Raw genomic sequence first — 25933 nt, 5'->3', positions numbered from 1 at the left:
CCGTCCACATGGGGCGCCTGGGCGCTGCCACCCCCCTCCAGGCAGTCCAAAAAAAAAAGAAAAAAAAAAAATATATATATATATATATATATATATATATATATATATATATATATATATATATACATTTTTTAAAGCTGGCCCTTTAAAATAAAAAAAAAGGTCCTTAAGTGCACCGTGTTCGGACGCCAGACACAGTCTGACGCCGGACACAGTGCACCTATGGGAATCGCCACGTCTATGCAATCAGAAATTGCAGAAGTGGCGCTTCATTTTCATGGGCGGGCGGTTTGATTGACATCTGAAATGATGTCACTTCCTGTTTTCTCTCTCCAATTGCTGCTGCAACTTGGTGGGACGCATGCTGCTGCAACTTGGTGGGACGCATGCTGCTGCAATTTGATGGTGACACATGCTGCTGCAATTTGATGGTGACACATGCTGCTGCAATTTGGTGGTGACACATTCTACTGCAATTTGGTGGTGGCACATGCTGCTGCAATTTGATGGTGACACATGCTGCTGCAATTTGGTGGTGACACATGCTGCTTCAATTTGGTGGTGACACTTGCTGATGCAATTTGATGGTGACACATGCTGCTGCAATTTGATGGTGACACATGCTGCTGCAAGTTGATGGGGACACATGCTGCTGTAATTTGATGGGGACACATGCTGCTGCAATTTGGTGGGACACATGCTGCTGCAATTTGGTGGTGACACAGGCTGCTGCAATTGATGGTGACACATGCTGCTGTAATTGGTGGTGACACATGCTGATGTAATTGATGGTGACACATGCTGCTGCAATTGATGGTGACACATGCTGCTGCAATTTGATGGTGACACATTCTGCTGCAATTTGATGGTGACACATGCTGCTGCAATTTGGTGGTCACACATGCTGCTGCAATTTGATGGTGACACATGCTGCTGCAATTTGATGGGGGCACATGCTGCTGCAATTTGATGGGGACACATGCTGCTGCAATTTGGTGGGACACATGCTGCTGCAATTTGGTGGCGATGCATGCTGCTGCAATTGATGGTGACACAGGCTGCATTTGGTGGGACACAGGCTGCATGTAAGGAGGGACTCCGCTGGGGGCACCTGATGTAAGGACGGACTCCACTGGGGACACCTGATGCCATCTGGTGGCAGGGACGTGGCTAGTGACACGCTCAGGGCTCCCACTGATTCTGCATTATGGTGAGTTGAATGATTTAATTTTATATTACAATGTTATTACAGAAATAATGCGCTTCAATCATCCTGACACCATAACAACCATGGCGCCGGGATGATTGAAGTGCTAACACCAGTTGTTTGAAATATCTTTATCTGCTGATTGTTAAACTTTCTAGAATACACATATTTCTATTGTTGTGTGGGATCTGGGCCTGCTGTCTCTCCATCCCTCTCTCCCTCTCACTCCATTCCTTGTTCATCTCAGACCACACCACCTTAGAGCCACGCCTACTATTTCACTGAAACCACGCCCATTTTCACCAAGTGGGAGGGATCAAAAAGGAAGGGCGGGGTGTGGCGCCCCCCCATCCTAAAACTTCACCAGCCGACACTGATCCACACGTGTAGGACACCCAACATTAGAGGTGATTTATTCTTCCAAAGCAAATACACTTTTGCAAACTGGTACTGACTTGTATTCTAATGTTTCTCTTCTCCCTCAATTTTTCTCCATTACTCATCTAAGGTGCCCTCAAGAAGGTTGTAATGGTGCCCAATGAAAACCTGTGGCTTTGTGTAACTAAAAGTCAGCTTTATCCACACGCCAGCTTATATACAATTTAGGGGAAATTTTTATGCATTTTGCCAAGGCAACCCTGAAGAAAGCTCAAGGCACCCCAGGGCTGGGAACCCTGGTTAAAAAAGACTGCCCTAGGTGCTTGATGCCCCCCACAAGGGTTGGTCGCGATCATGAATGGATCTGTTGAGAACCCCAGATTAGACCCTCTGTGAGTTTATTTTTTAAAGCTGCCCTTTTGGGGAGGCTTTCCTTTCTTGTCTTCTCTGAACAGGAAAAGATGGGAAAGCTATCCAATCAGAACAGAAACGTAAAGACTCTGTAATTCACTGGGAAGGCATCGCTTATATTTGTCTGTGCCTTCCTACCCTTATAAAAAGGGTCAGTACCCTGAAACGTATGCCTATCCAATGCTATACCTTGCATGAGGTCTACATAGGACTGCACATTGTGTGTGAGATTACATCGCAGCCACAGCTTGAGGATCGGCTTCTCTAATGGTTTGTACCCCCGCCTTTCAGCCTACCATCCAGATGTATTGGTCAATGAGATCTTGGCCACCTCTGCTGTCTAGCACTTTTTTGCCCATCATCTGTGTGCTTGCAAATTCCATCTTTGCCTTGAACCAAGCTCCTCGGCATGGGGTTAATCACATCCCACACTGGCCTTCAGGCGGCTTGCCTGCATGCGATCTGTGCTGTGAGAGTCTGTGGATTCCCTCTCACCTCTTCCACTGTGAAGGCATCCATGTAAGTTTTAGCTAAAGCTTAACCCCTTGTCGCTGACGTAACACATATATGCACTGGGCTTTTGGGGGGCTGCATATTTGCATACCTCCCTTTGTACTATGTGGCATGCTCCCAGCACAGTGACCAGGGGTCTCACTGAGAGCCAGTTCTAACGATCAGGACCTGGAACGTTCCATTCCAGGTCACCTGATCACTGTGATAGCATCTGATTGGCTATCATAGTGACCAGTCACTGTGAAGCCCGCCCCCATGTTTTCTGTCTCTGTGAATGGATGAAAAGAATACTTTGCATCTTTCTCTGTCCTTGCAGAGATAGAAAAAAAGGGTGTAGAAAAAAAATAATAACAATAATAGTAATTAAAAAAATTAAATGTAAAAAAATATAAATATATCTAGATCAAGGTTTGCCAGGGTTAGTGTTTGGGTCAAGGTCAAGGTCAAATGTTTTAAATTAGTATCAGTGTCAATTATGCTGCGTACACACACCCGGACTTTCCGGCAGACTAGGTCCGACGGTCTTCTCGATGGACTTTCGGCGGAGTACCGACTGACTTTCCGAACTAACGGACTTGGACACACACCAAGTCCGATCGAAAGTTCGTTTGTTTTGAACATTATGACGTAAGACGAGACTAAACAAGGAAGTTCAATAGCCAGTAGCCTATAGCTTCCCTTGCGTTGTATTTGGTCCGTCGGACCAGTATACAGACAAACGGTTTTCCCGATTTTAGTCCGTCGGAATTGAGTCCCTTTAGATAGATTTGAAACATGTTCTATTTCTAGGTCCATCTGATTTCTTTTTTTGAAAAACTATTGGACTAGCCCACACACGATCGGATTGTCCGACGGACTAATCCCTTCGGAACTAGTCTGCCAGAAAGTCCGGACGTGTGTTCGCGGCATTCGTGTCAGTGCATTTTAAGTAGGATGAAAAAAAAAGCAAAATGCACACTTTTGTTTCTGGGCTGTACTACAGGGTACATTCAACAACTAGCATACACATATTATTATTATTATTATTATTATTAATAATATACAGGATTTATATAAGGCAGACCGTACAGTTACAATACAATTCAATACAGGAGGAATCAGAGGGCGTTAGAGCTTACAATATCTAGGATGTGGTATCGCTGCGATCGTCAGGAGAGGAGGAATTTGTTTTGGGTTGTTCTTTGATGGTAGGTTATGGTAAAAAAAAAAAAAAATATATATATATATATATATATATATATATATATATATATATTACTATTTTCAGCCAGTTTTGCTTTGATAATATAAAAAAACAAATCAAGAGATATCCATTACCATTTACCACCAAAAGAAAGCCCAATTTGCGCTGGAAAAAAAAAACAAGGTATAATCAATCCACTTGAATGCACTGGTTTTACTAACACGTGTCAAATTTGCAAAATTGGGGTTAGGCGCTAAGATTTATTTTACCCTTATGCTGCGTACACACGATCGGAATTCTCGTCGGAAAAAGCTCTGATGGTTTTCCCGATGGAATTCGGCTTAAGCTGTCTTGCCTACACACGGTCACACCAAATTCCGATCGTTTATAACGCGGTGACGTAGAACACGTACGGCGCGACTAGAAAAAGGAAGTTCAATAGCCAGTAGCTAATAGCTTCTGTTTTGTAGTTGAATCTGAGCATGCGTGATTTTTGGTATGTCGGAATTGCATACACACGATCGGAATTACCGATAGAAATTTTTTCCATCAGGAAAATTGAGAACATGCTATCAATTTTTGGCTGGCGGGAATTCGTACAGCTAAATTCCGATGGAGCATACACACGGTTGCATTTTCCGATGAAAAGCTCTCATCTGTCTTTTTCTGGCCGGAATTCCGATCCTGTGTATGCGACATTTGACTTTTAGAAAAAAATTTTTCACAATAAAACTTTTAGAAGTTATGATCCAGCACCTAGGTCACTTGTTTGCAATCCTTATGACAACTAGCTTATGCATTTTCTGTCCTGGTGTCAGAGGGACAGAAATAGATGGAAAATCTCCCCACATCAGTAAACAGACAGGTGTAAAAAGCTGACAGACAATAAAGAAAAAAGCATTGTCTGGAGTTTGGATAAAATATTGTGTAATTCGGTCTCGTGATGCAGAATTTGCTGACGGGCACAAGACTCGCCTGGTAAAACTGGCCAAGCAAGCAAAGTGAAATCAGCCGACAGCCCCAATGTCACATGACATCGGAAATGACAGCTTGTACAGTCCTGTGGGTTTGCTACTATTATGTGAAAGAAAGCGCCCATCTTCCCTTTAGATGTGATATCTCCTTGTTCATCCTTTCCTACCGCTGTGCGGAGCTGTACTTCTGCAATCAGCTTCTCAGTTTAGAAGAGTTCATGCAAATACTTGTGAGCATCTAACGTGGCTAAATGTCTACGTAGACACCTAGGGGTCTATTTCTAAAAAAAATAGCTTTGGGACTGTCTCATCATTAGCACAAACGTAACAAATAATATTGGTAATGTTTGTAATATGTGTGTAATATCAGTTTCTATTTGTGGCCTTTCACTGAGTGAATGTAACATTCTGTAACATTCAATCCTAATAGAAATGTAGCCTTATAAACATTTTACCAAATGAGTTAAAAGACATTCACCAATAGAGAAAATAACTTGTCACTATAGACCAGGGGTAGGCAACCTTTTGAGCTCACTGTGTCGAAAAATGTTTTTAAAGAAAGTGAACGTGCCGATAAAAAAAATGTCAACTTCACACTTTCAATCACTAAAAGGATTTTTTTTTTATAAAGTAAATGCTGTAAACTACTTTAGTAGTTAGAAATTAACATCCTGCACTCTCCCACCTCAGATCACTGTACCACCCTGGACATCTGCTCCATCACTGTACCACTCTGCTCATCTGACCCACCACTGTAACCTCCTGCTCATCTGCCCCACCACTGGAACCCCCCTCTATATCTGCCACACCACTGTACCCCCCTGCTCATCTATCCCACCAATGTACCCCCTTTCTCATCTGCTCCACCAATGTTCCCCCTTTCTCATCTGCCCCACCAATGTACCCCCTTTTTCATCTGCCCCACCACTGTAACCTCCTGCAAATCAGCTCCACTACTGTACCCCATGCTCATCTGCCCCACCACTGTAACCCCCCTCTATATCTGCCACACCACTGTACCCCATTTTCATCTGCCCCACCACTGTAACCCCCTGCACATCAGCTCCACCACTGTACCCCTTGCTCATCTGCCCCACCACTGTAACCCCCCTCTATATCTGCCACACCACTGTACCTCCTTTCTCATCTGCCCCACCAATGTACCCCCTTTCTCATCTGCCCGACCAATGTACCCCCTTTCTCATCTGTCCCACCACTGTAACCCCCCCTGCACATCTGCTCCACCACTGTACCCCCTGCTCATCTGTAATACCACTGTACCACCCTGCTCTTCTGTCCCCCCACTGTACCACCCTGCTCTTATGTCCCACCACTGTAACCCCCTGCTCATCTGCCCCACCAATGTTCCCCCTTTCTCATCTGCCCTACCACTGTACCTCTTGCACATCTGTCCCACTACTGTACCCCTGCTCTTCTGCCCCACCACTGTAACACCTTGCTCCTCTGTCCTACCACTGTACCACCTTGATCTTCTGTCCCACCACTGTACCACCCTGCTCTTTTGTCCCGCCACTGCATCACTCTGCTCTTCTGTCCCACCGTTGTAAACCCCTGCTCATCTGCCCCACCAATGTTCCCCCTTTCTCATCTGCCTCACCGTTGTACCTCCCTGCACATCTGCTCCACTGCCATACCCCCATGCTCTTCTGTCTCACCCTTGAACCATCTTCTCATCTGTCCTAACACTGAACTTATCTGCTCATCTGCTCCACTACCGTAACCCCCTTTCTCATCTGCCCTACCACTGTACCTCCTGCACATCTGTCCCACCACTGTACCCCATGCTCTTCTGCCACACCACTGTAACCCCCTGCTCATGTTCCACCGATGTACCCCCTTTCTCCTCTGCACCCCTCTGCACATCTGCCCCACCTCTATACTCCCCCCCCAAATCCTCTGCCCCGCCGCTGTAACCCCCTGCTCATCTGTCCCACCAATGTACCTCCTTTCTCCTCTGTCCCAACACTGAACCCTCTGCTCATCTTTCCCACCACTGTAACCCCCTTCTCATCTGGCCTAACACTGACCCCCCCTGCTCATCTGCCCCATCAATGTGCCCCCCTGCTTTTCTGTCCCACCGCTGAACCCCCTTCTCATCCCTCCCACCACTGTACCTCCGGTACATCTGCTCCACCACTGGACACCCTTGCTCTTCTGCCCCATCACTGTAACCCCCCTGCTCATCTGCCCCATCAATGTACCCCCTTTTCTCATCTGCCCCACCACTGTACCTCCCTGCACATCTACCCCACCGCTGTATCCCCATGCTCTTTTGTCTAAATACTGAATCACCTTCTCATCTGTCCTAACACTGAACCCATCTTGTTATCTGCCCCACCATTTTAACCCACTTTCTCATCTGCCCCACCAATGTACCTCCTGCACATCTGTCTCACCTCTGTACTCTGCTCTTCTGTCCCACCTCTGTTCCCCCTGCTCTCGTGCCCCACCACTGTAACCCCCGCTCATCTGTCACACCAATAGACCTCCTTTCACATCTGCCCCACTGCTCTACCCCTCCCCCTGCTTTTCTGTCCCACTACTGAACCCCCTTCTCATCTGCCCCAACACTAAACCCCCCTGCTCATCTGGCCTGACACTGAACCCCCCTGCTCTTCTGTGCCACTGCTGAACCCCCTTCTCCCCTCTTCCATCACTATAACTCCCTGCACATCTGCTCCACCTCTGTACCCTCCTGCTCATCTGCTCCACCACTGTACCCTCTTCTCATCTATGATATGCATGATATGCAGAGTGGTGAAAGGAAGCAAAGATGGGACACATCTACCTGTCCTGGCACACTCATCCTGCTGATCCACCTCTCACATCCAGCCCACGTGCTTGTATGTGATGTATGGGATGTCACATACAAGCATCTGGAATGGATGCGCAATGATGAGCTCAGGTCAGGGGCATTTTTTGAAAGCAGTGGGCCTGTGTGTAGGATCATAAGTTGGGTCCCCGCAGCTGAGAAAAAGTGCGGAGCTGTGTGCCACAGGAAAAGTTGGGTGTGATTTTCATTGTGCTGAATACTGATTCTGGCTTAAAGGGACACAGAGTGCCGGGGTTCAGTAGTAAGTGTAGCAAACGTTCAGGAATCATTTCAACAAAGATCCCAGAAGCTCAACAGTAATTCCACAAATTGTCACCTGATTGTGTTTTTCTCAATCACAGTGAAATCCCTTCTTTCTGAGATTGGTAGTGGTGAAACATTCAGCAGCGTTAATATTGCCATAGGCATGCGCACAGGGTGCGCCGGTGTGCCTGGGCACACCCTAATCACCTAGTGTGCATTAGCATTATCGCTCTGTGTGGCATCGTGGAGATCAATGTGCCAGGGCAATATATATATATATATATATATGTAGAGACACACACACACGCATGTGTGTTTGAGCATTGAGGTGCACACTCTAATGCAATAGGCTGTGCACACGTATGAGAACTACTACTGCTAAACGCGACAGATCCTGCTCAGGGCTCCTGTTTGTTAGGAAGACAGTACCCAATGGTGTCCTAACAACCAAAAACTCACCCCCCACCTGGTACATTCAGCTCTCAGCTGAGGATTCCTGACAGGTGAATGTAAACAAACAGTAGGGATATTGTTGATGAGGACAAGGACCTCTTCCCCTCAACCCTGGCCCGGTGGTTGTGGGGGTCTGTGGCCAGGGGGCTTATTGAAATCCCAAAGCTCCTTTTAAAATCAAAGGGGACTCTGCATACTATTGTGACATTGGAACTTCTCTGATTAAAGTATGTAAAATATTGTTAAAAAACAAAACAAATAAAAAGTGTAAAAAAATATTTTTTTTTACAAAATTGAATAAAAAAATAATAATAATATATATATATATATATATATATATATATATATATATATATATAAAAAACATAGTTTGTAGACTGTATAACTTTCACACAGACTAAATAATATACACTGATTCTGGTTATTTTCAGCGAAGAAATTTAGCTGAATACATTTTAGCCTCCATTTATGAAGAACGTTTATTTGAAAAATTAGAAACTAAGAAAAACATGTTTTTTTTTTTCAAAATGATCAGTATTTTTTCATTTATATAGTTAAATAAAAACTGCAGTATTAAATACCACCAAAAGAAAACTCTATTTGTTATTTTCTTGTGTACAGTGTCGCATGACTGCACAATTGCCAGTTAAAGTTTTGCAGTACTGAATAGCAAAAAATGGCCTGGTCATGAAGGGGTAAAAACTTCTGGAGGTCAAGTGGTTAAAAAAAGGAAATATAACACACCTTCTTATCTACTGTATTTACTAATGCTAGCAGCATAAGGATAAAAAAAAATAAAAAATAAAAGTCTATGTTAATGATGATGAGAGAGTGACCAGTCATAGCGAAGGAGTTGTACACTGATGAAAGGATTGCTCCAATCAGCACTGGAGGTTGCTTAGTAAGAGGTCATGGAGGGTATATACTGCTCATAAGTGTGTTACCCCTGAAATGTCACCAAATAAAAATGTTTCTCCTTTTAATTTTCCTTCAAAAAAAAAGTAAATATATATATTTATATATATAAAAAAAAAAAAAAAAAAAAAAGATGATAATAAAACTATGATACTGCTGTATATGAGACAGAGACAGCTGTGGGTATGTTAGCCTGTGCTGGGTGGGCGGGGTCAGGAGTCGGTACAGCTAGAAGGATGCTGGGATGCCCCTGTAATGTATGTGGGCGGGGCTGGGTGCAGGCTGGGCGGAAGTGTATGATATAGGGCAGAGATTGGAGCCAGAGCCGCACACTCAGCACTGTATACCGGCATAGGAGGACCGATCACGTGTCTACACCATGGCTGACGTTCTCCCTCAACTCTTCCAGCAAATTGACAGCCAGCAGGAGCTCTACATAAAGGTACTGTCCATGTGTGCCCTATACAGGGTGGGGGAGACATGCTTTGTACAGGGTGTACACCATGCATGGCATTATTATAGGGCTGGGCTGCACTGTAGCATCACACATGTTTTGCAGGGTTTGAGCTCACTTCTCAGGAGCACACTAAAGTCCAAAATGTAGTTTTTTATCTTTGGACAGTAGGGGGAAAAAATATTATGGTGTTAAGGACAAAGTTGGGAGGGGTTAGAATCTCCTCAGGTTTTTACTGCTGTATGGGACTCTGTCCTCCCCATAAGGGTAAATCTGCAACAAAATCACAGACTGCAATAAAAATGTATTTTCTTATTAGACCAGAACCCTTTATATATATATATATATATATATATATATATATATATATATATATATATATATATATATATATATATATATATATATTTATATTTATTTATTATTATTATTATTATTATTTTTTGTATTTGTCTGGCTTCCTTTTGCAGATCTTCCTTGCTTCCTGTCTGGTGACACCATTGTCAGCAAGTGAGAGGAAGTGCAGACTTATTTTACTGTGTGCTGTGAACGTGCGCAAAACTGCATGCGTTTCCGGCATACAGAGAAATGTGCTACCGTTCGTTGCGGTGGGATTTTAAAAGGAGGTAAGGGAATTAATTTCCAGTGGGTAGGGCAGCCCTTTGAAATGAATGGGCTGCTGTACTCACAATGTACTCGCAGACGTGAAATGGGTCTCGCTTATGCGACTTTGGACATCAAAGATCACATGGCAAGCCGCAGCTCGTTCTTTTCAGTGGCAGCTGTTCAAATCGGTGCAAATTAGAAAAGGTGACTTCGGTAGTTTGATGCAACTTTTGGTGCAGAGAATGTAAAGTTGGATCAAAGTCACACCAAAAGTTTCACCTAAGTCTTGAAAGCTGTGGAAATTGTGCAACTTTGGAGACGCACTAATGTGAATGGAGCCGGAGGCACACTTCACGCTTGTACAACTTCAAAATCTTGCGATTTGTGGCTTTGACTGCTGATAGTGGACAACTGTCACATGCATAGCATTCAGGTGCGACTGTCATGCGATTTTATGAGGGTTAAACGGCCCTCAAGTCGCATGAAAGTCGGACCAAAGTAGTGCATGAACTACTTTGAAGTCACTGCAACAATAAGGCTACTTTCATATTGAGGCGCTACAGCGCTAAAAATAGGGCCCGCATAGCGCCTGTAAAGAGCCTCTCCTGTCTCTCCAATGTAAAAGCCGGAGTGCTTTCACACTGGAGCGGTGCAATTGCAGGATAGTAAGAAAAACAGTCCTGCAAGCCGCATATTTTCAGCGTTGTAGGAGTGGTGTATACAGCGCTCCTAAAGCACCCCTGCCCATTGAAAACAGTCGGAGAGCGACGCTTTACGGGCGGTTTTAACCCTTTTTTCATCTGCTAGCTGGTGTTAAAACCACGAATGGTGCCGCTTTACCACCGACGCCCACCCGCTCCAGTGTGAAAATAGCCTGAGTCGCATAGATATGAACGGTGCTCTTTGGAAAACATGGGATGTGACTTGTCATATGATTTTTAATGTTTAAAGTGTGAATGGAGCCTTAATCTCACTAAGGCTCTATTTACACTTGTTGTGCAACTTGGATGTGACTTGTTGTCCCTCTACAAAATCACACACACTGTTGCATGTAAAACATTCAGATACTACTTTCATGCAACTTTTGAAGGTTAACATTGAAGCCTATGGCTCTCAAGTTGAAAGTTAGTGCATGAACTACTTTGAAGTCGCCACAACTTGTCACTCATATATATGAATGGTTATCATTGGAAAATGTGGGGTATGACTCATCATGTGATTTTTTTTTTTTTTTGATGTGCACATTCACAAAAATTGCACAAGTGTGAATGGGGTGTAAGTTGGATTCATAGGGGGTTAAGGCAAATCTGCTCCACTCTGCACTGCAAGTGCACTTGGAAGTAAAGTCACTGTAGATCGGAGGGGGACATGCAAGGAGAATAACAAACAGCATTTTAGCTTGCACATGATTGGATGATAAAATCAGCAGAGCTTCCCCTCATTTCAGATCTACCTCTCAGATTTAGAGCGACTGCACAAAAAAAAAAAAAAAAAAAAAAATTACTAATAAAAATGCCATAAAACTATCCCCTAGTTTGTAGATGCTATAACTTTTGCGCAAACCAATCAATAAATGCTTATTGCAATTTTTTTTTTTTTTTTAACAAAAATATGTAGAATACGTATCGGCCTAAACCTGAGACGGAAAAAAAAATTGTATATATATTATATATATAATATTTTTTTTTTTGGGGGGGGGGGGGTGGATATTTATTATAGCAAAAAGTAAATAATGTTTGTTTTTTTTTTTTTTTTTTTTTGTTTGTTTATAGCGCAAAAAATAAAAAACGCAGGGGTGATCAAATGCCACCAAAAAGCTCCATTTGCGGGGGGAAAAAAGGACACCAATTTTGTTTGGGAGCCACAACCGCGCAATTGTCAGTTAAAGCAATGCAGTGCCGAATCTTAAAAAGTGCTCTGGTCTTTGGCCAGCCAAATGGTCCGGGGCTTATGTGGTTAAAGAGATTGTGACAGTTGTACCTCTAGGCAAGCCTATAATAAAGTATAGGTACTGTAAGTATCTCCTAAACATGCACTGTTTAGGAGATCTTTACGGTTTACTGCGCTCTGAAGGATCGGCTGCTCGTGCTGTGACTTGCGCCTCCCGCACGCATGCGTGGGAGTGACGTCATGTGGCTCCGCCAGTCACAGAGGCTTTGTTTAAAGGCAAGTGTCACATAATGTGCTAGTATGCAATGCATCACTATGCCTTTTACTTTGCAGGGAAGACGAAAGGAAGGAAAACCCACCAGGATTTACTTCCTCTTTAAAGTGGTGTTGCCACCAAAAAATTAAAAGTGCTTAAAATTCGTAAAAAAAAAAAAAAAAAAAAAAAAAAAAAATAATTGGCAAAAAAAAAAAATTTTTACTCACCTCTAAATACCGGTTGCTAGGGGGTCCCTCGTAATCTGCCTTCCTCAATGCCCAGGCTGGTGACATCACTTCCCCTCGCGCCGCACATTCACCTGGGACCTGTCATGTGTCCCAGGTGACTGTACGGCGTATCAGGGCGCCCTGCGCCGCTCGCGCATGCGCAGTGGGTGCCCGGCTGTGAAGCCACAGCCGGGTGCCCACAGTATGCATGACGGCGCCGCGAGCGGACGGGGAGCGAGGGGGGGGGGGCTTCGTTCCCCCGCATCGCTGGACCCTGGGGCAGGTAAGTGTCCGATTATTAAAAGCCAGCAGCTGCAGTATTTGTAGCTGCTGACTTTTAATTTTTTTTTTTTTTTAGGGGGTACCCCACTTTAAGTTCATCTAAACTCAGCAGTTTACTAGTTCTTGGAAGTGATGGATTGTTTGCAGTCTAATTTTTTATTTTTTATTCTTTTTCTCTCCTTTCACTTTCCGTTTGGTGATCAGACCAGTAACACCTTTCCTGTCAAAAGCTGCGTATAATGTAAAATTTATTTTGTAAATGTATGTGAATGTAATGTGAAATCTATGAAAAAGAAAAGAGGAAAAAAGAGAGAATTTATAAAAGAAAAAAAAAAGCTGCGTATATACTCATAGGGGTTGATTTACTAAAACTGGAGAGTGTAAAATCTGGTGCAGCTCTGCATAGGAGCCAATCAGCTTCCAGGTTTTATTAGTCAAAGCTGAAGTTAGAAGCTGATTGGCTCCCATACATAGCTGCATCAGATTTTGCACTCTCCAGTATTAGTAAATCCACAATAGGTCCCCCCCCCCCCCCCCCAAAAACAGATTCCCCCATCCACACAAGCTATCTGTGTATACTGATCAGCGCTGCAGCGGCTGATTGATTGAAAGTTTTTCTTCAACAGTGGGACAACCGTGGCCACATAATATGATCAGATTATATGATCTTGTAGGGTTGGCTACATTTGCAGTTTGCACATTAACCACTTGGCCTCTGGAAGATTTACCCCCCCCCCCCCCCCCCCTCCTGACCAAGCCATTTTTTGCAATATGGCACTGCGTTACTTTTAACTGACAATTGCGCGATAGGGAGACGCTGTACCCAAATAACATTGATGTCCTTTTATTCCCCCCTCTTTCTGGATTCATTGAATGAGTTTACCAAAATGAATAAGCTAAATTATTAATGTATCTTAAATAGAAAATTATCTTTAAAGTTTTACTTCAAAAGCATATTATTAAAATAAATGTGATAAAAATCCAAAAAAATCGATTTTTAACCACTTAAGCCCCGGACCATTTTGCTGACCATAGACCAGTGCACTTTTTGTGATTCGGCACTTTAGTCCCTGTAACTGACAACTGCGTGGTCGTGCAACGTGGCTGGTGGTATTTGATCACCCCATCACATTTTGAAAAAACACTTTATTTTTTTACATTTTGCTTTAATAAATATCCCCCAAAAATGTAGTCAAAACTTTTTTTTATTTTATTTTTTTTCTGTGACATTATGGCGGACACATCGGACATTTTTGGGACCATTGTCTTTTATACAGCAATCAGTGCTATACAAATGCACTGATTCCTGTGTAAATGGTAGTGAAGGGGGTTAACCACTAGGTGGCAGTGTAAGTGTTAAGTGTGCCCTAGGGAGTGTTTCTAAATGTGGGGGGTGGGGGTGTGGCTACATGTGTTATATCACTGATCTCTGCTCCCAATGACAGGGAGCAGACATCAGTGACGCTGTCACGAGGCAGAATGGGGAGATGCTTGTTTACATTAGCATCTTCCCGGGAGACGATTGCGAGTATCCCCACAGTGATCGAGTCCTCGGGGCCTGCAATCCGACTCGAGGAGGTCCCTGCCAGTGGAAAATTTAAAGGGATGTACCTGTACGCCCATTTGCCTGTCCGTGCCATTCTGCCGACGTACATCAGCGTGTGCCAGTCGGGAAGTGTTTTTTTTTTTTTTTTTTAAATCATTGATTTATATCCACCCTGGGACAAGCCAAAATGTGGGATTTTCTTTCACATTCACTTTCAATGCTAATGGTAATCAGGACAAATAGAGGGGGCAAATCTCCTAACGGGGACACAGACAGCTGTAAAATCTGGCAGAAGTTCTAATCCATCTCCACTCTGTACAAAACTAAAAAAAATTCTGCCGTTAGTTGTACTACAAGCTAACAATATTTTATACAATGTGACTGCACCATATTTGTTTACATCTCTCAGACTCTGTATTGAAAGACCTGCATGCTTGGATACAAATTGAATGGATTATTTAGGTGTGTCCTAATATATTGTAGAGATTGTGCAGTCATAATTGTGTACAGCCAACTTTAAAGGTGAGATCTAAAGTGCTGGTAAAAAGTTGGACAAAGCTGCATAAAACATGACGACATTCATTTTTTTTTTTTTTTTTTTTTTTTTTTTTTTTTCCCATCACTCCTAAGCGGTTTGGGGGACATTGCACTCTTTTTTTTACTCTTTTATGTTTGTAAAATATTTCCAGGTAGGTTGAATATTTGCAAATTGTAGCAGCACAGCTTGAGAAATGGATTACAATAAATAGGTTACTAGAGATTACAGTTCTAACACTGGAAAGTGCAGGTGTGTAATTTTTTTGCTAAAAAAATAAAATATGTATATTATATTACTCATTGTAAGTGCTGGGACAGGTCCTCGAGTGTCCAATGTGAAGGTTCCAAAGTGATCCTCCTCACTATTACATGTTACCCGATATCCAAACAACACTTTATACCACATCACTTTTTCATCCTGATCCTTAGGCTACATTCGCACTTGTGCAGTTTGTCATGTGACTTTGGACATCAAAGTCACATGACAAATCGAACACCATTCTTTTCAGTGGCACCTGTTCAAATCCCTTTGACTGTACTTGCACTGGAAATGGTGCGACTTTGGAGATGTGCTAATGTCAGAGGCGCCTAAAGAAACTAGTGCAAAAATGTAAAATCATTTCTGCAGTGTTTTCAGTGCTGAAGCTACTCGGACAGACAGCTAAGCAGCGATCGCTCATGTAAAATTCCAGATATGGTAATAGTTTTGGTAATGCCTTATTTCAATTGTGCTGCTCGGGCCTCCTGAGTGTCTCTCAATGCCGCCTTGACCTCACCGCACTGCTGCACAGAATGGCATTCACAGGTCAATATGTTTCCACCATTCTGTGCAAGAGTATGCACCGCCCACCACCGGAGGAAAGAAGTGGGGAAGGAGGACGCTCGCTCATCATGTGACTGCAGAGACACTTGGGGGGGCTGGGTTTACACTGTGTGTGGCGTGGGGCATAGCAGGGGTTCTGGTGCATTCCTGTTCACCAGACGCACAGGACCCTTCTGATTTGAGAGCTGGTCCCGCTCTCATGTCATGCAAAGTGGATTTTGGGAAACCCGCATCCAGTTCACAAAAGTGTAAACCTGGACTTGGACTTGGGTTTTAAGGAAAACCTGTCAGAGTATCTTCAGCGTTGTGATTTGCCCAGCATTTTACAGCATATGTAAACTTAAAGCTCAACTCTGGAAACTTGAAAATACTGCAAGGGTTAACTGCTTGTTTACGTCTATGGGACATAGGAAGATTTATCTTCCCAAGCCTCCACTTGTCTTTGCTGCCAGACTGGGCCCTGCAGCATCTTCTCCCATGTTCCAGCGGTCTAAGGGGGGTGGGGGTCTTCAAACCCCCCCTTCCACGCCAGAACACACTGATCCAATGCTGGTTTTCCAGCTTGCCTGTTCAACAGAAACCAGGCGTCGTGAGGCCGGCTTCTGTCAGACAGGGCTCTAGACATGGGCCGAATGTTGGCTGGTTCCTGCCAAACTGACCATTTTCAGCCCTTATGTGTACCCAGCCTTGGCATGGTCAGTTTCTTGCATTTCCTTTTGCTTCAGAGCTGTAGGATGCCTTGCTGACACATTGTGCCTGTAGTCCCGATGTCAGATTAGTGCTGTTGCACTCCCCGGCCAAACTGCTGCAGGAGTTTTCAAGGTATGTCCATCATCCCTGTATCTTCACCTATCCAAGCCTAAGGACGCTTTAGAGTCTCCATGGAGCAGAAGAGCAGATGTTGGGGGAAGCTGCTAATTCTCTTTGATTCGTCGCTACCCGCCACCCTTGAAGCTAGGAGGGAGAAAACAGACCAAGCAATCGCATGTCAACTAAAATAAATAAATAAAATAAAACAAGAAAAAGGGTGTGTGTGTGTGTGTGTGTGTATATTTATTTTTTTTAGAAACTACACAACTTGACAAGTGTAAGGGCTTAAAGACTACCTGCACATTTAAGACTTACACCCATGTTTAGAGTGTAATATGTAATGTGGTGCAAAGCTAGAGCTGGAGGAATAGTCTGCTGGAGCCTGGTATTGCACCTGTGATTCGCTAATTGCAATGATTTGCAGGTTCATTTGAATAAATAAAATAAAAAATTCTGCAAAGATGCATTTATATTATATAGTGTTGTTGTGGGTTTTTTCTTTTCTTTTCTTTCTTTTCTTTCTTTCTCTCCTACATACCTAATGTAGCAAGTATATTATTTTGAAGGGTTAGAAATGAAAGAAAATTGTTTGATTAAACTAGTGTCCTGAAATAAGTTTGACTCAATATAACCACCCCCCTGGGGTATATATACTTTTTGTTGTTCAGTAGTGAGTATTTGGAGAAGGGTAACCGTTTGTTCTCTAATTTTGCAGAGACTGGCAGAATGGGTTGCCATCCAAAGTGTGTCAGCCTGGCCCGAAAAAAGAGATGAAATCAAGAAGATGATGGAGGTGGCTGCCAAAGAAATTGAGCGTCTGGGAGGCAGCACAGAGCTGGTGGACATTGGAAAACAAAAGGTAACCTGCCTGCTGCAAAGTGTTTTCATAGTTTATAACTGAGTTGTACAGTAGACTTTTGAAATTTGAATAGTAAAAGCTTTAAAGCCAGGCTACCCATCACCTCTACTAAACCTGAAAAAGCTGTAACTGTAAAGGAACCCCCTTTGATCTATAAGATTTGTAGTTTTGGCATGGCAAAATGGAAAATTGACCTTATTTCTACTACTGTTTCTTGTAGGCTTGTATAGTTATCATTGATCTCTATGCTGAAATGCAGCCCTGTGTGTACAGTCACTACCAAATACTTGTATGCTGGAAAGCCTGTAATAAGGACACCGCTGCCCAATGCCCTTTTTAATCTCTAAAAAGCCAACCTGAGAAAGCAGTTGGTGAAGAACAAGGAGTTTTCCCTTGTTGGCTTGCTGCTATCTAACTCCTGCAGAAAGCCTGATGTGGGGGAAAATAACATCACTAAAGTATATCCACTAATCGGATACAAACTTGTCTTGGAGATTTTGCACAAAGTGCAATTCAGGCCATATGGATTTCAGATAGCCCCTCATTTGTTTTCACTTCTTGACTAGAATTGCTCTGTGATTTCATGGAATTTAATCTATACAGAAGTATGCTTCAAATGAGAATAATCACCAAACCACCTCATGAATGAGGGATTAATCTACTTATTCCAAGCCTACAGAGGAGATTACTCAATAATACTTCCAAAGTGAAACAAAATGACAGCATTGGCCAGTAATAGGAGATTGGTTTTGCAGATTTGTCTCTTTTTTTGTGCTATATTTCACAGAAATCAGTGGGCTGTAATCTCTGAATTTGGTAACTAAAAATCACACTTACAGATCTGGCCTAAGGGAGTACGGTGTCCTGCTGACACTGTGTATCTCTGTTCTCTAGAGGCTGTGTGCAGTCTTGCACTTCTAGATCTGGATTAAAGTATATCCAAAGCCAGAACTTCTTCTCGTTGTTGTTCTTCTTCTCGTTGTTGTTGTTCTTCTTGTCATCCACCCCCCCTTGTAGTAGCAGCATCACCAAATCTACTGAGATTAGCAGTGCCTAAGATCTTAAACTGCATATATACAAATGTGAGCCTAGGTAGCCTCCGATTTTCGGGGTACTGCTTCGGTACTTTTAGCAAATCTTTACTTTCTAAATTCAGGTCCACTTTGAGACTGATGAAAAGAGAGATTAGCTTTTACCCTAATACTGAACTGATTTAATTATCTGATACCTGACTATGAAACATGATCCAGTTAAGGCCAACCTTGCTACCTATAACCCACATCCTGAATGAGAAAAAAAACACGAGCTATGAAAGAAGGAATTAATCGCACTGAAAAAGCTCAGTCCAGGAGTCGCATCACAACTGCGAATACGTGTTTCATTTATTTTTTATTTTTTATATATCGATCTAGATTCATTACACTTCTACTAGAAACATTTTTGTGTTTCATGAAATGACTGAGTCAGTTATCAATATTGATACTTTCAAATCTTTTTGACAATACAAATTCCTATTTTGAATTTCTCTTTCCCTATGGCATTGTTCTTGTGAATACTTGGCTCTGTGCCTCTAACCAGTCCAGCCAGTTACGTTAACCATTGTAGTAACCTAGTAAAGCCTGTCTAGCTGGTTTCATTAGGTTTATGAATAAAATTTATGTTTTTATAAATCATTTCACACTGAATTGATGACAAGAACACCCTCTTGTAGCGCATATTTGTTGGGCTCAGTGGCCTTTAAATCTGAACTTAAGTAAAAATGAAATGCATCCTATATACTGCAAGCTTAAAGTGGTTGTAAACCCTTACAAACCACTTTGACCTACAGGTAAGCCTAGATTAAGGCTTACCTGTAGGTCCAAGAAATATCTCCCAAACCTATACGGTTTAGGAGATATTTGCCCAAAGACGGGCACCGCTGTCTACGGCGCATGCGCCGTAGACAGCGGCGCACTGAGCGTGGCATCCTCGATAATGAAAATGCCGCGCGACTCGGCTCCCGTGCGCATGCGCGGGAGTGACGTCATCGCGGCTTCACCGAATGACAGCGGCGGAGCTGCGAGACCCACCGAGAACATGGATGCGGTGGACTACAGGGGACAGCGGTGACTTCGCTGGCTCCTGTGTCAGGTAAGTGACACGTAATGGGCTACTATGCGATGCATAGTAGTCCATTATGCTTTGCCTTTGCGGGGAATGAAAGAGGAAGTAAACTCATCAGGGTTTACTTCCTCTTTAAATGTTTTTAACCCTGAAAGATTTGAAATTCAGTTCAACCTGTTTGATACAAGCACCACTTCACACAGCATAGGTCAAACCTCATTCGTCTTCATAAGTTAATCAGTGCAGTTAGGAAGGTGGCTTAGCGATCTAGAGACACTTAAGCCCCATACACACTATCAGTTTTTCTGCTGAGTTTTTCCGTCAGATTTACCAAAACCATATAATATGAGGTAAGACCTTAGAAGATTCAATTTGTATGCCGTCTGGCAGGCCCTTGCACTACATGGTTTTGGTAAACCTGAAGGAAAAAATCAGCAGAAAATCTGTTAGTGTTTATGGGGCATTTAGTGAGGAGGAATGGGGCAAGCTTTGCAAAATGTATTTAAGGTATCCTTATCCTCCGCACAGTGTTTGACTAAACTATTTATCATCCATAGAGCTCACTACACTCCTTTTTAAAACTATTTCTGGGGTAAAGCAATTACATCCAAGATACTGTGGGTACATATGCTATGGCGATGCCCCAAATTGCATTGCTACTGGGAGTCCATATTTGATATTTTAAATTCCTTGTACTCTACACAAGTATAGTCTGATCCAAAAATAGAATTGTTAGTGGTTATACTGGAAGATACTCTTAGTTTGATGTGGCTGAGAACTATGTATATAGCATGTAAACTTATTCGCCAAAAATGGATATCAAACTGTCTACCAATGATAGATCAATGGATTAAAGCACCTAACCTTAATTTAAAGTGGTTGTAAACCCTTACAGACCACTTTTTGCTACAGGTAAGCCTATGAGGCTTACCTGTAGCTACTCAGGATATCTCCTAAAACGGCATGGTTTAGGAAATATCCCCTGTATTTGCGTGTGCGAACATCATCGGCACATGCACATTGAAGCAATGGAACATTTGTGCCGTTGCTTCAGTGAGTCTGCTTTTACCGGCAACTCCTGCACGCATGCATGGGAGTGATGTCATCGCGGCTCCAGCCAATCACAGCTCTGGAGCCAAGTAACCCAGAAGTAACACCCAGGAGTGATGTTGCTGGCTGGTGCTGTGTACAGGGCATTGCCACGAGGGCTTTGATCTCAGCTGAGTATTGCATAATGAGCTTGTATGCTATGCATACAAGCTCATTATGCTTTTGTCTTGCAGGTGTTTTTAGTTTGTGTGTGGGTTGTTTCTTCCCCCCCCCCCCCCCCCCCCAAAGTGGGTTTAAAATCTCTTTAAGACAAGAGAGAGAGGAACTGACTTATAACTGACTTATAATCTGGCAATATAATATATAATCTGAAAATATCTGGCATTGGTGGTTAGTAGTGTCTAATCTGTTTGATCACTGCCTTCAGGATTTCTAAGGGTGCAATCAGATGAGTATGTTAGTGATATGGAAAAATAACAAGATATAATACTGGAGCAAAATGAATGTATAATAAAATATGTACTATCTTGTAAAAATGTGAAGGAGGGAATTAGGGTTTAATGAACGCATATAGGGGAGGGTGGTGCCCTTATTTCCATCTTCCTTCTTCTCTTTTTTTTTTTTTATTTTTATTATTGCACTGATGTTGGGTGGGGTAATGTGATGGAAATGTCCATGTGTGTTTTTTCTTTTGTATGATGTGAAAAAAAAAATTCAATAAAAACTAGTTAAAAAAAAAAAAAAAAAAAATCCAACCTTTGAATACTGGAAAGCATCGTTTCCATACAGTTCCTGCAGAAAAAAAAGTCTTTCACAATTGTTTTTACATGTGACAATTGGTGAAGAAAAACGGCTTTGTTATAGCCACGCTGACAAATGTATAATTTACTAGTAATCATTATGAATGTGGCATTTTCATGAATACTTGTGTGGTGTGTGTGTTTGTATTTTTAGCTCCCTGATGGGTCAGAAATCCCTCTTCCTCCTATAATTCTGGGTAAACTGGGTTCAGATCCTGGTAAGAAGACGGTGTGTGTTTACGGACACCTTGATGTCCAGCCAGCAGCTCTGGAAGATGGGTGGGATAGCGAGCCCTTTGTTCTGCAAGAAAGAGATGGTAAGTATGGAATCACCATTGATTAAAGAAAATGTCAACTTACTCCACAAAAACAGCTGGATATCTTATTGAGTTTTTATCAGTGAATTTTTTTTATTTTTTTTATTTTTTTGTTTGAGCTATCAAATCGAGCAGAGAAACCTGTGACTTCTTTCTGTAACTGAAGTCCCACAATTTGCACAGTAGCAACCAACAGATATAATATTTCTGATATAAAGCAAACACTTTTGGGTGGAGCTATACTGAGATCTCTGGCCATGCGTTTTTGCCAAAAAAAAATCTGTAGTAAGACAATAAGGTAGGTTTAGATAGAATTACAGGCTACACCCTAAAATTAGTAGACACATATAAGCATCAATATCAATATTTATTTTGGGAGACTGATTTTATGTGTCACTACTTCCCTTTTTTTATTTTGTTTGCTTTTTCTAACATTATTTGTTGCAATCATTTTAAATGTCCAAATTGGATCTTGGATGCACCGTGGGAGATAAAAAAAAAAAAGGGAGAAGCAGATGCATTTGGTAAACTTTTTCTCCAGCTTTGACAATTGTGACAACTGGAGTAATGTAAAAACTGCTGTTGTGGTGTGGATGTACTGGAGAGCAAGCCTACCATGGATAGCTACAAGGTATATAAGATAAAGCATCTCCCATGGGGCTTTAGCCTCCAACCCATGATATACTCACCCAAATTTATATCAATGTATATAAACAAAGTTAAAATCCCAGCAATAGTACCATACCTGCCAATTCCTACAAGAGAAGCATGGTATTTTAACCACTTCAGCCCCGGACCAATTAACAGCCTAAGGACCAGAGGTCTTTTTACAATTTCACACTGCACTGCTTTAACTGGTAATTGTGCGGTCATGCAATGTTGTACCCAAACGAAATTTGCATCCTTTTTCTCCCACAAATAGAGCTTTCTTTTGATGGTATTTGATTGCCTCTGCGATTTTTATTTTTTGCGATATAAATGGAAAAACCGAAAATTGAGAAAAAATGATATTTTCTACTTTTTGTTTATAAGAAAAATCGAATAAACTCAATTTTAGTCATACATTTAGGGCAAAATGTATTCAGCCACATGTCTTTAGTTAAAAAAAATGTCAATAAGCGTATATTTATTGGTTTGCGCAAAAGTTATAGCGTCTACAAACTAGAGTACATTTTCTGGAATTTACACAGCTTTTAATTTACGACTGCCTATCTCATTTCTTGAGGTGCTAAAATGGCAGGGCAGTACAAACCCCCCCCCCCCCAAATGACCCCATTTTGGAAAGTAGACACCCCAAGGAAGTTGTGGAGAGGCATGTTGAGCCCATTGAATATTTTTTTTTTTGTCCCAAGTGATTGAATAATGACAAAAAAAAAGTTTACAAAAAGTTGTCACTAAATGATATATTGCTCACACATGCCATAGTTATATGTGGAATTGCACCCCAAAATATATTCTGCTTCTTCTCCTGAGTACGGGGATACCACATATATGGGACTTTTTGGGAGTCTAGCCGCGTACGGCACCCCGAAAACCAATCACTGCCTTCAGGATTTCTAAGGGTGCAAATTTTTGATTTCACTCCTCACTACCTATCACAGTTTCGAAGGCCATAAAATGCCAAAATAGCACAAACCCCCCCCCCCCCCCCCAAATGACCCCATTTTGGAAAGTAGACACCCCAAGCTATTTACTGAGAGGCATGTTGAGTCCATGAAATATTTTATATTTTGCCACAAGTTGCAGGAATTTTACTTTTTTTTTTGCACAAAGTTGTCACTAAATGATATATTGCTCACACATGCTATGGGCATAAGTCAAATTACACCCCAAAATAAATTCTGCTGCTTCTCCCGAGTACGGGGATACCAGATTTGGGGGACTTTTTGGGAGCCTAGCCACGTACGGGACCCCGAAAACCAAGCACTGCCTTCCGGATTTAAATATAAAATGCTACCAAAAAAAACTGTTAGCGATCGCAGGGATCAGGCCTGACTCTGCGATCGCTGCAGTTATGTGTTTAGTGTTTTGTAAGTGACAGTGATCGATCGATAAGGCACTTGGGTGGGCTGGGCAGAGGGGCAAAACGCAGGTGCCAGCAGGTATCTGGGCTGATCCCGCTAACAATGCGTTTTTTTGGAACCCTAAACTGCTGGGGATGCTAGTATAGATCTGATCAGATCAGATATTGATTTGTTCAGATTCTATACCACTATGGGGGGTTTATGCTTTGCGTGTGGGTGTTAGCGGTACTGGCACTAACCTAGCGCTGCCTGGGGCGACGCAGACCCTGACCCTAAAACCTAATTGATATCACCCGCCGGGTGATCAGGGGGTTAAACCTTTATTGGGTAATAAATGGTGGGTGCCCTGATGCTATAAAAAGTAACACTTATACGGTGATCACTGGTGAAAGGGTTAACTAGGGGCAATCGGGGTTCAAATTTTTATTAGGTAGTATATGGGGGTCCCTGGCGCTATATAAAAACCTGACGGGGAACCTAAATAACTAACTGGCTAACCAGCATCACCAGTGACACTTATACTGTGATCGCTGGTGAAAGGGTTAACTAGGGGCAATCAGGGGGGTTAAAACCATTATTGGGTAGTATATGGGGGTACCTAGCGCTATAAAAACCTGGCGGTGAACCTAAAAAAAAACTAGCTACCTAGCGACACTAATGCAGCGATCAGAAAAATGATCGCTTAGTGACACTGGCAAAAGGGGGTGAAAGGGTTAACTCTAGGGGCAATCAGGGGGTTAAACCTTTATTGGGGGGTGGTAGGGGGCTACCCTGGACCTAACACTAACTGCCCTGACAGTGTTTACTTTTACAACTGACACTGAATGCAGTGATCAGTAAATAAATGATCACTGCAATCAGTGACACTGTAACTGGGGGGGGGGGGGATCGGGAAGCGAAATGGACCGCCGTATCCAGCAGGAGGGGGTCCGATCTGACCCCCCACCCGCTGGAAGGCAAGCATGTACATGTACGTGCTTGTGCCATTGTAATGACGTACATTGGCAATACGGCGGTCCTTAAGTGGTTAAAGAGTGCCTGTGAAATGCTTCCCTAAATCTTAGAACCAGCTCCATACAGTTAGAGGTGGGCACCCCTGGGACTTAAGAATTCTAAAGTTTTCACTGTTTACCTGGACAGTACAGGAATCCAAGTGTGTGTGTGTATTTTTAGTTCATTTTCTCATGTAGGACCTATAACCTTAGTTGTAAATGTTTAAATTCCTACACTTTTAGTAAGTAGACCTGTGTCAAAAACATACGTAAGTGGCTATGTCTATCACTGCATAAGTGATATGCAAATGATTTGCAAATACTCCTTCAAGTGGTCCTCCTGTATTTCAGGGAATGTTTTACACTTCCTTGCCTTAAGAGAATCTATCATTGACATTCACACTTTATGTAAATTATTAATGAACATCAGCCAATTTTTATGTAGCACCACAAAGTAGGAAACACAACCTGCTTATGCAAAAAGCAGTTGTAGTAATGTATACAGATAAATATACAGAGTGACTGCTGTTCACTTAAAACAGGAGGATGCATGCTCGGCATGGGCATGCAGGAATCGTGTGTGTGTGTGTGTGTGTGTGTGTGTGTGTGTGTTTTTTTTTTTTTTTTTCCAATAACGTTCTCTGATTGTGCCCTCTCTGCCGTCTCTCCACCTTGTCCAATCTGAGAATGCTTGGCGTTCATTGTGATTGCAAAGTCTCTGGTGCAATGCCCAGCAAGTGTCCTGTGTTGGCAAAGCAGTAGAACAGGATCCAGAATTTAAGGGCCACCCCTCTAGTATCAATGTCTACTACAGTGATTTTCAGCTTCCACAGGAATCCTACAGATATGGCACACACTTACACTGGTCCGAGTTGTCCCAATGAAACAATGGGGAAATTTGCCATATCGAATCTTTAACTTTAAAGACTAGCTTCTCTTTCGTTCATTGACGTACACAGCATCTTCATCTTGACCTTGGTTATATCACCCCTTCAGGAGAGGACTAGGCAGAACATGTTAAAAACAACAATACTGCACAGTACCACTCAGGGGGTGGTCCTACTGGCTTTAACCCCTCACACTGCATCTAGCAGCTCCGTTTTTTTTGTTTTTGTTTTTTTCTGCCTAGTGTAGAAGGACCTGGCTCTTGGTGGGACCATTTGTCCTCGATTTTATTTTTATTTTTTTTCTGCTTTTTGATTCCTGTGATCTACAATCAACAGCCG

At 42.5% G+C, this 25933-nt stretch overlaps 1 protein-coding gene across 1 annotated transcript in view; it reads left to right on the top strand.

The window, feature by feature from the left end:
* The first annotated feature begins 9405 nt into the window (after window positions 1-9405).
* Window positions 9406-25933, top strand: part of LOC143997006 (cytosolic non-specific dipeptidase-like) — a 40052-nt gene continuing 23524 nt past the window's right edge. The window contains exons 1-3 of the mRNA XM_077492363.1: window positions 9406-9573; window positions 17278-17421; window positions 21529-21691. Coding sequence (XP_077348489.1) covers window positions 9511-9573; window positions 17278-17421; window positions 21529-21691 — 370 coding nt within the window. The 5' untranslated portion in view covers window positions 9406-9510. The remainder of the gene's footprint in view (window positions 9574-17277; window positions 17422-21528; window positions 21692-25933) is intronic.

This window comes from Lithobates pipiens, unplaced genomic scaffold (assembly GCF_037356315.1).
Source record: "Lithobates pipiens isolate NorthernLeopardFrog02 unplaced genomic scaffold, aLitPip1_a1.2 Scaffold_19, whole genome shotgun sequence".
Taxonomy (NCBI): Eukaryota; Metazoa; Chordata; class Amphibia; order Anura; family Ranidae; genus Lithobates; species Lithobates pipiens.
The sequence above is the reverse complement of the archived record's forward strand: the minus strand, read 5'-3'. Positions and strand labels throughout refer to the sequence as shown.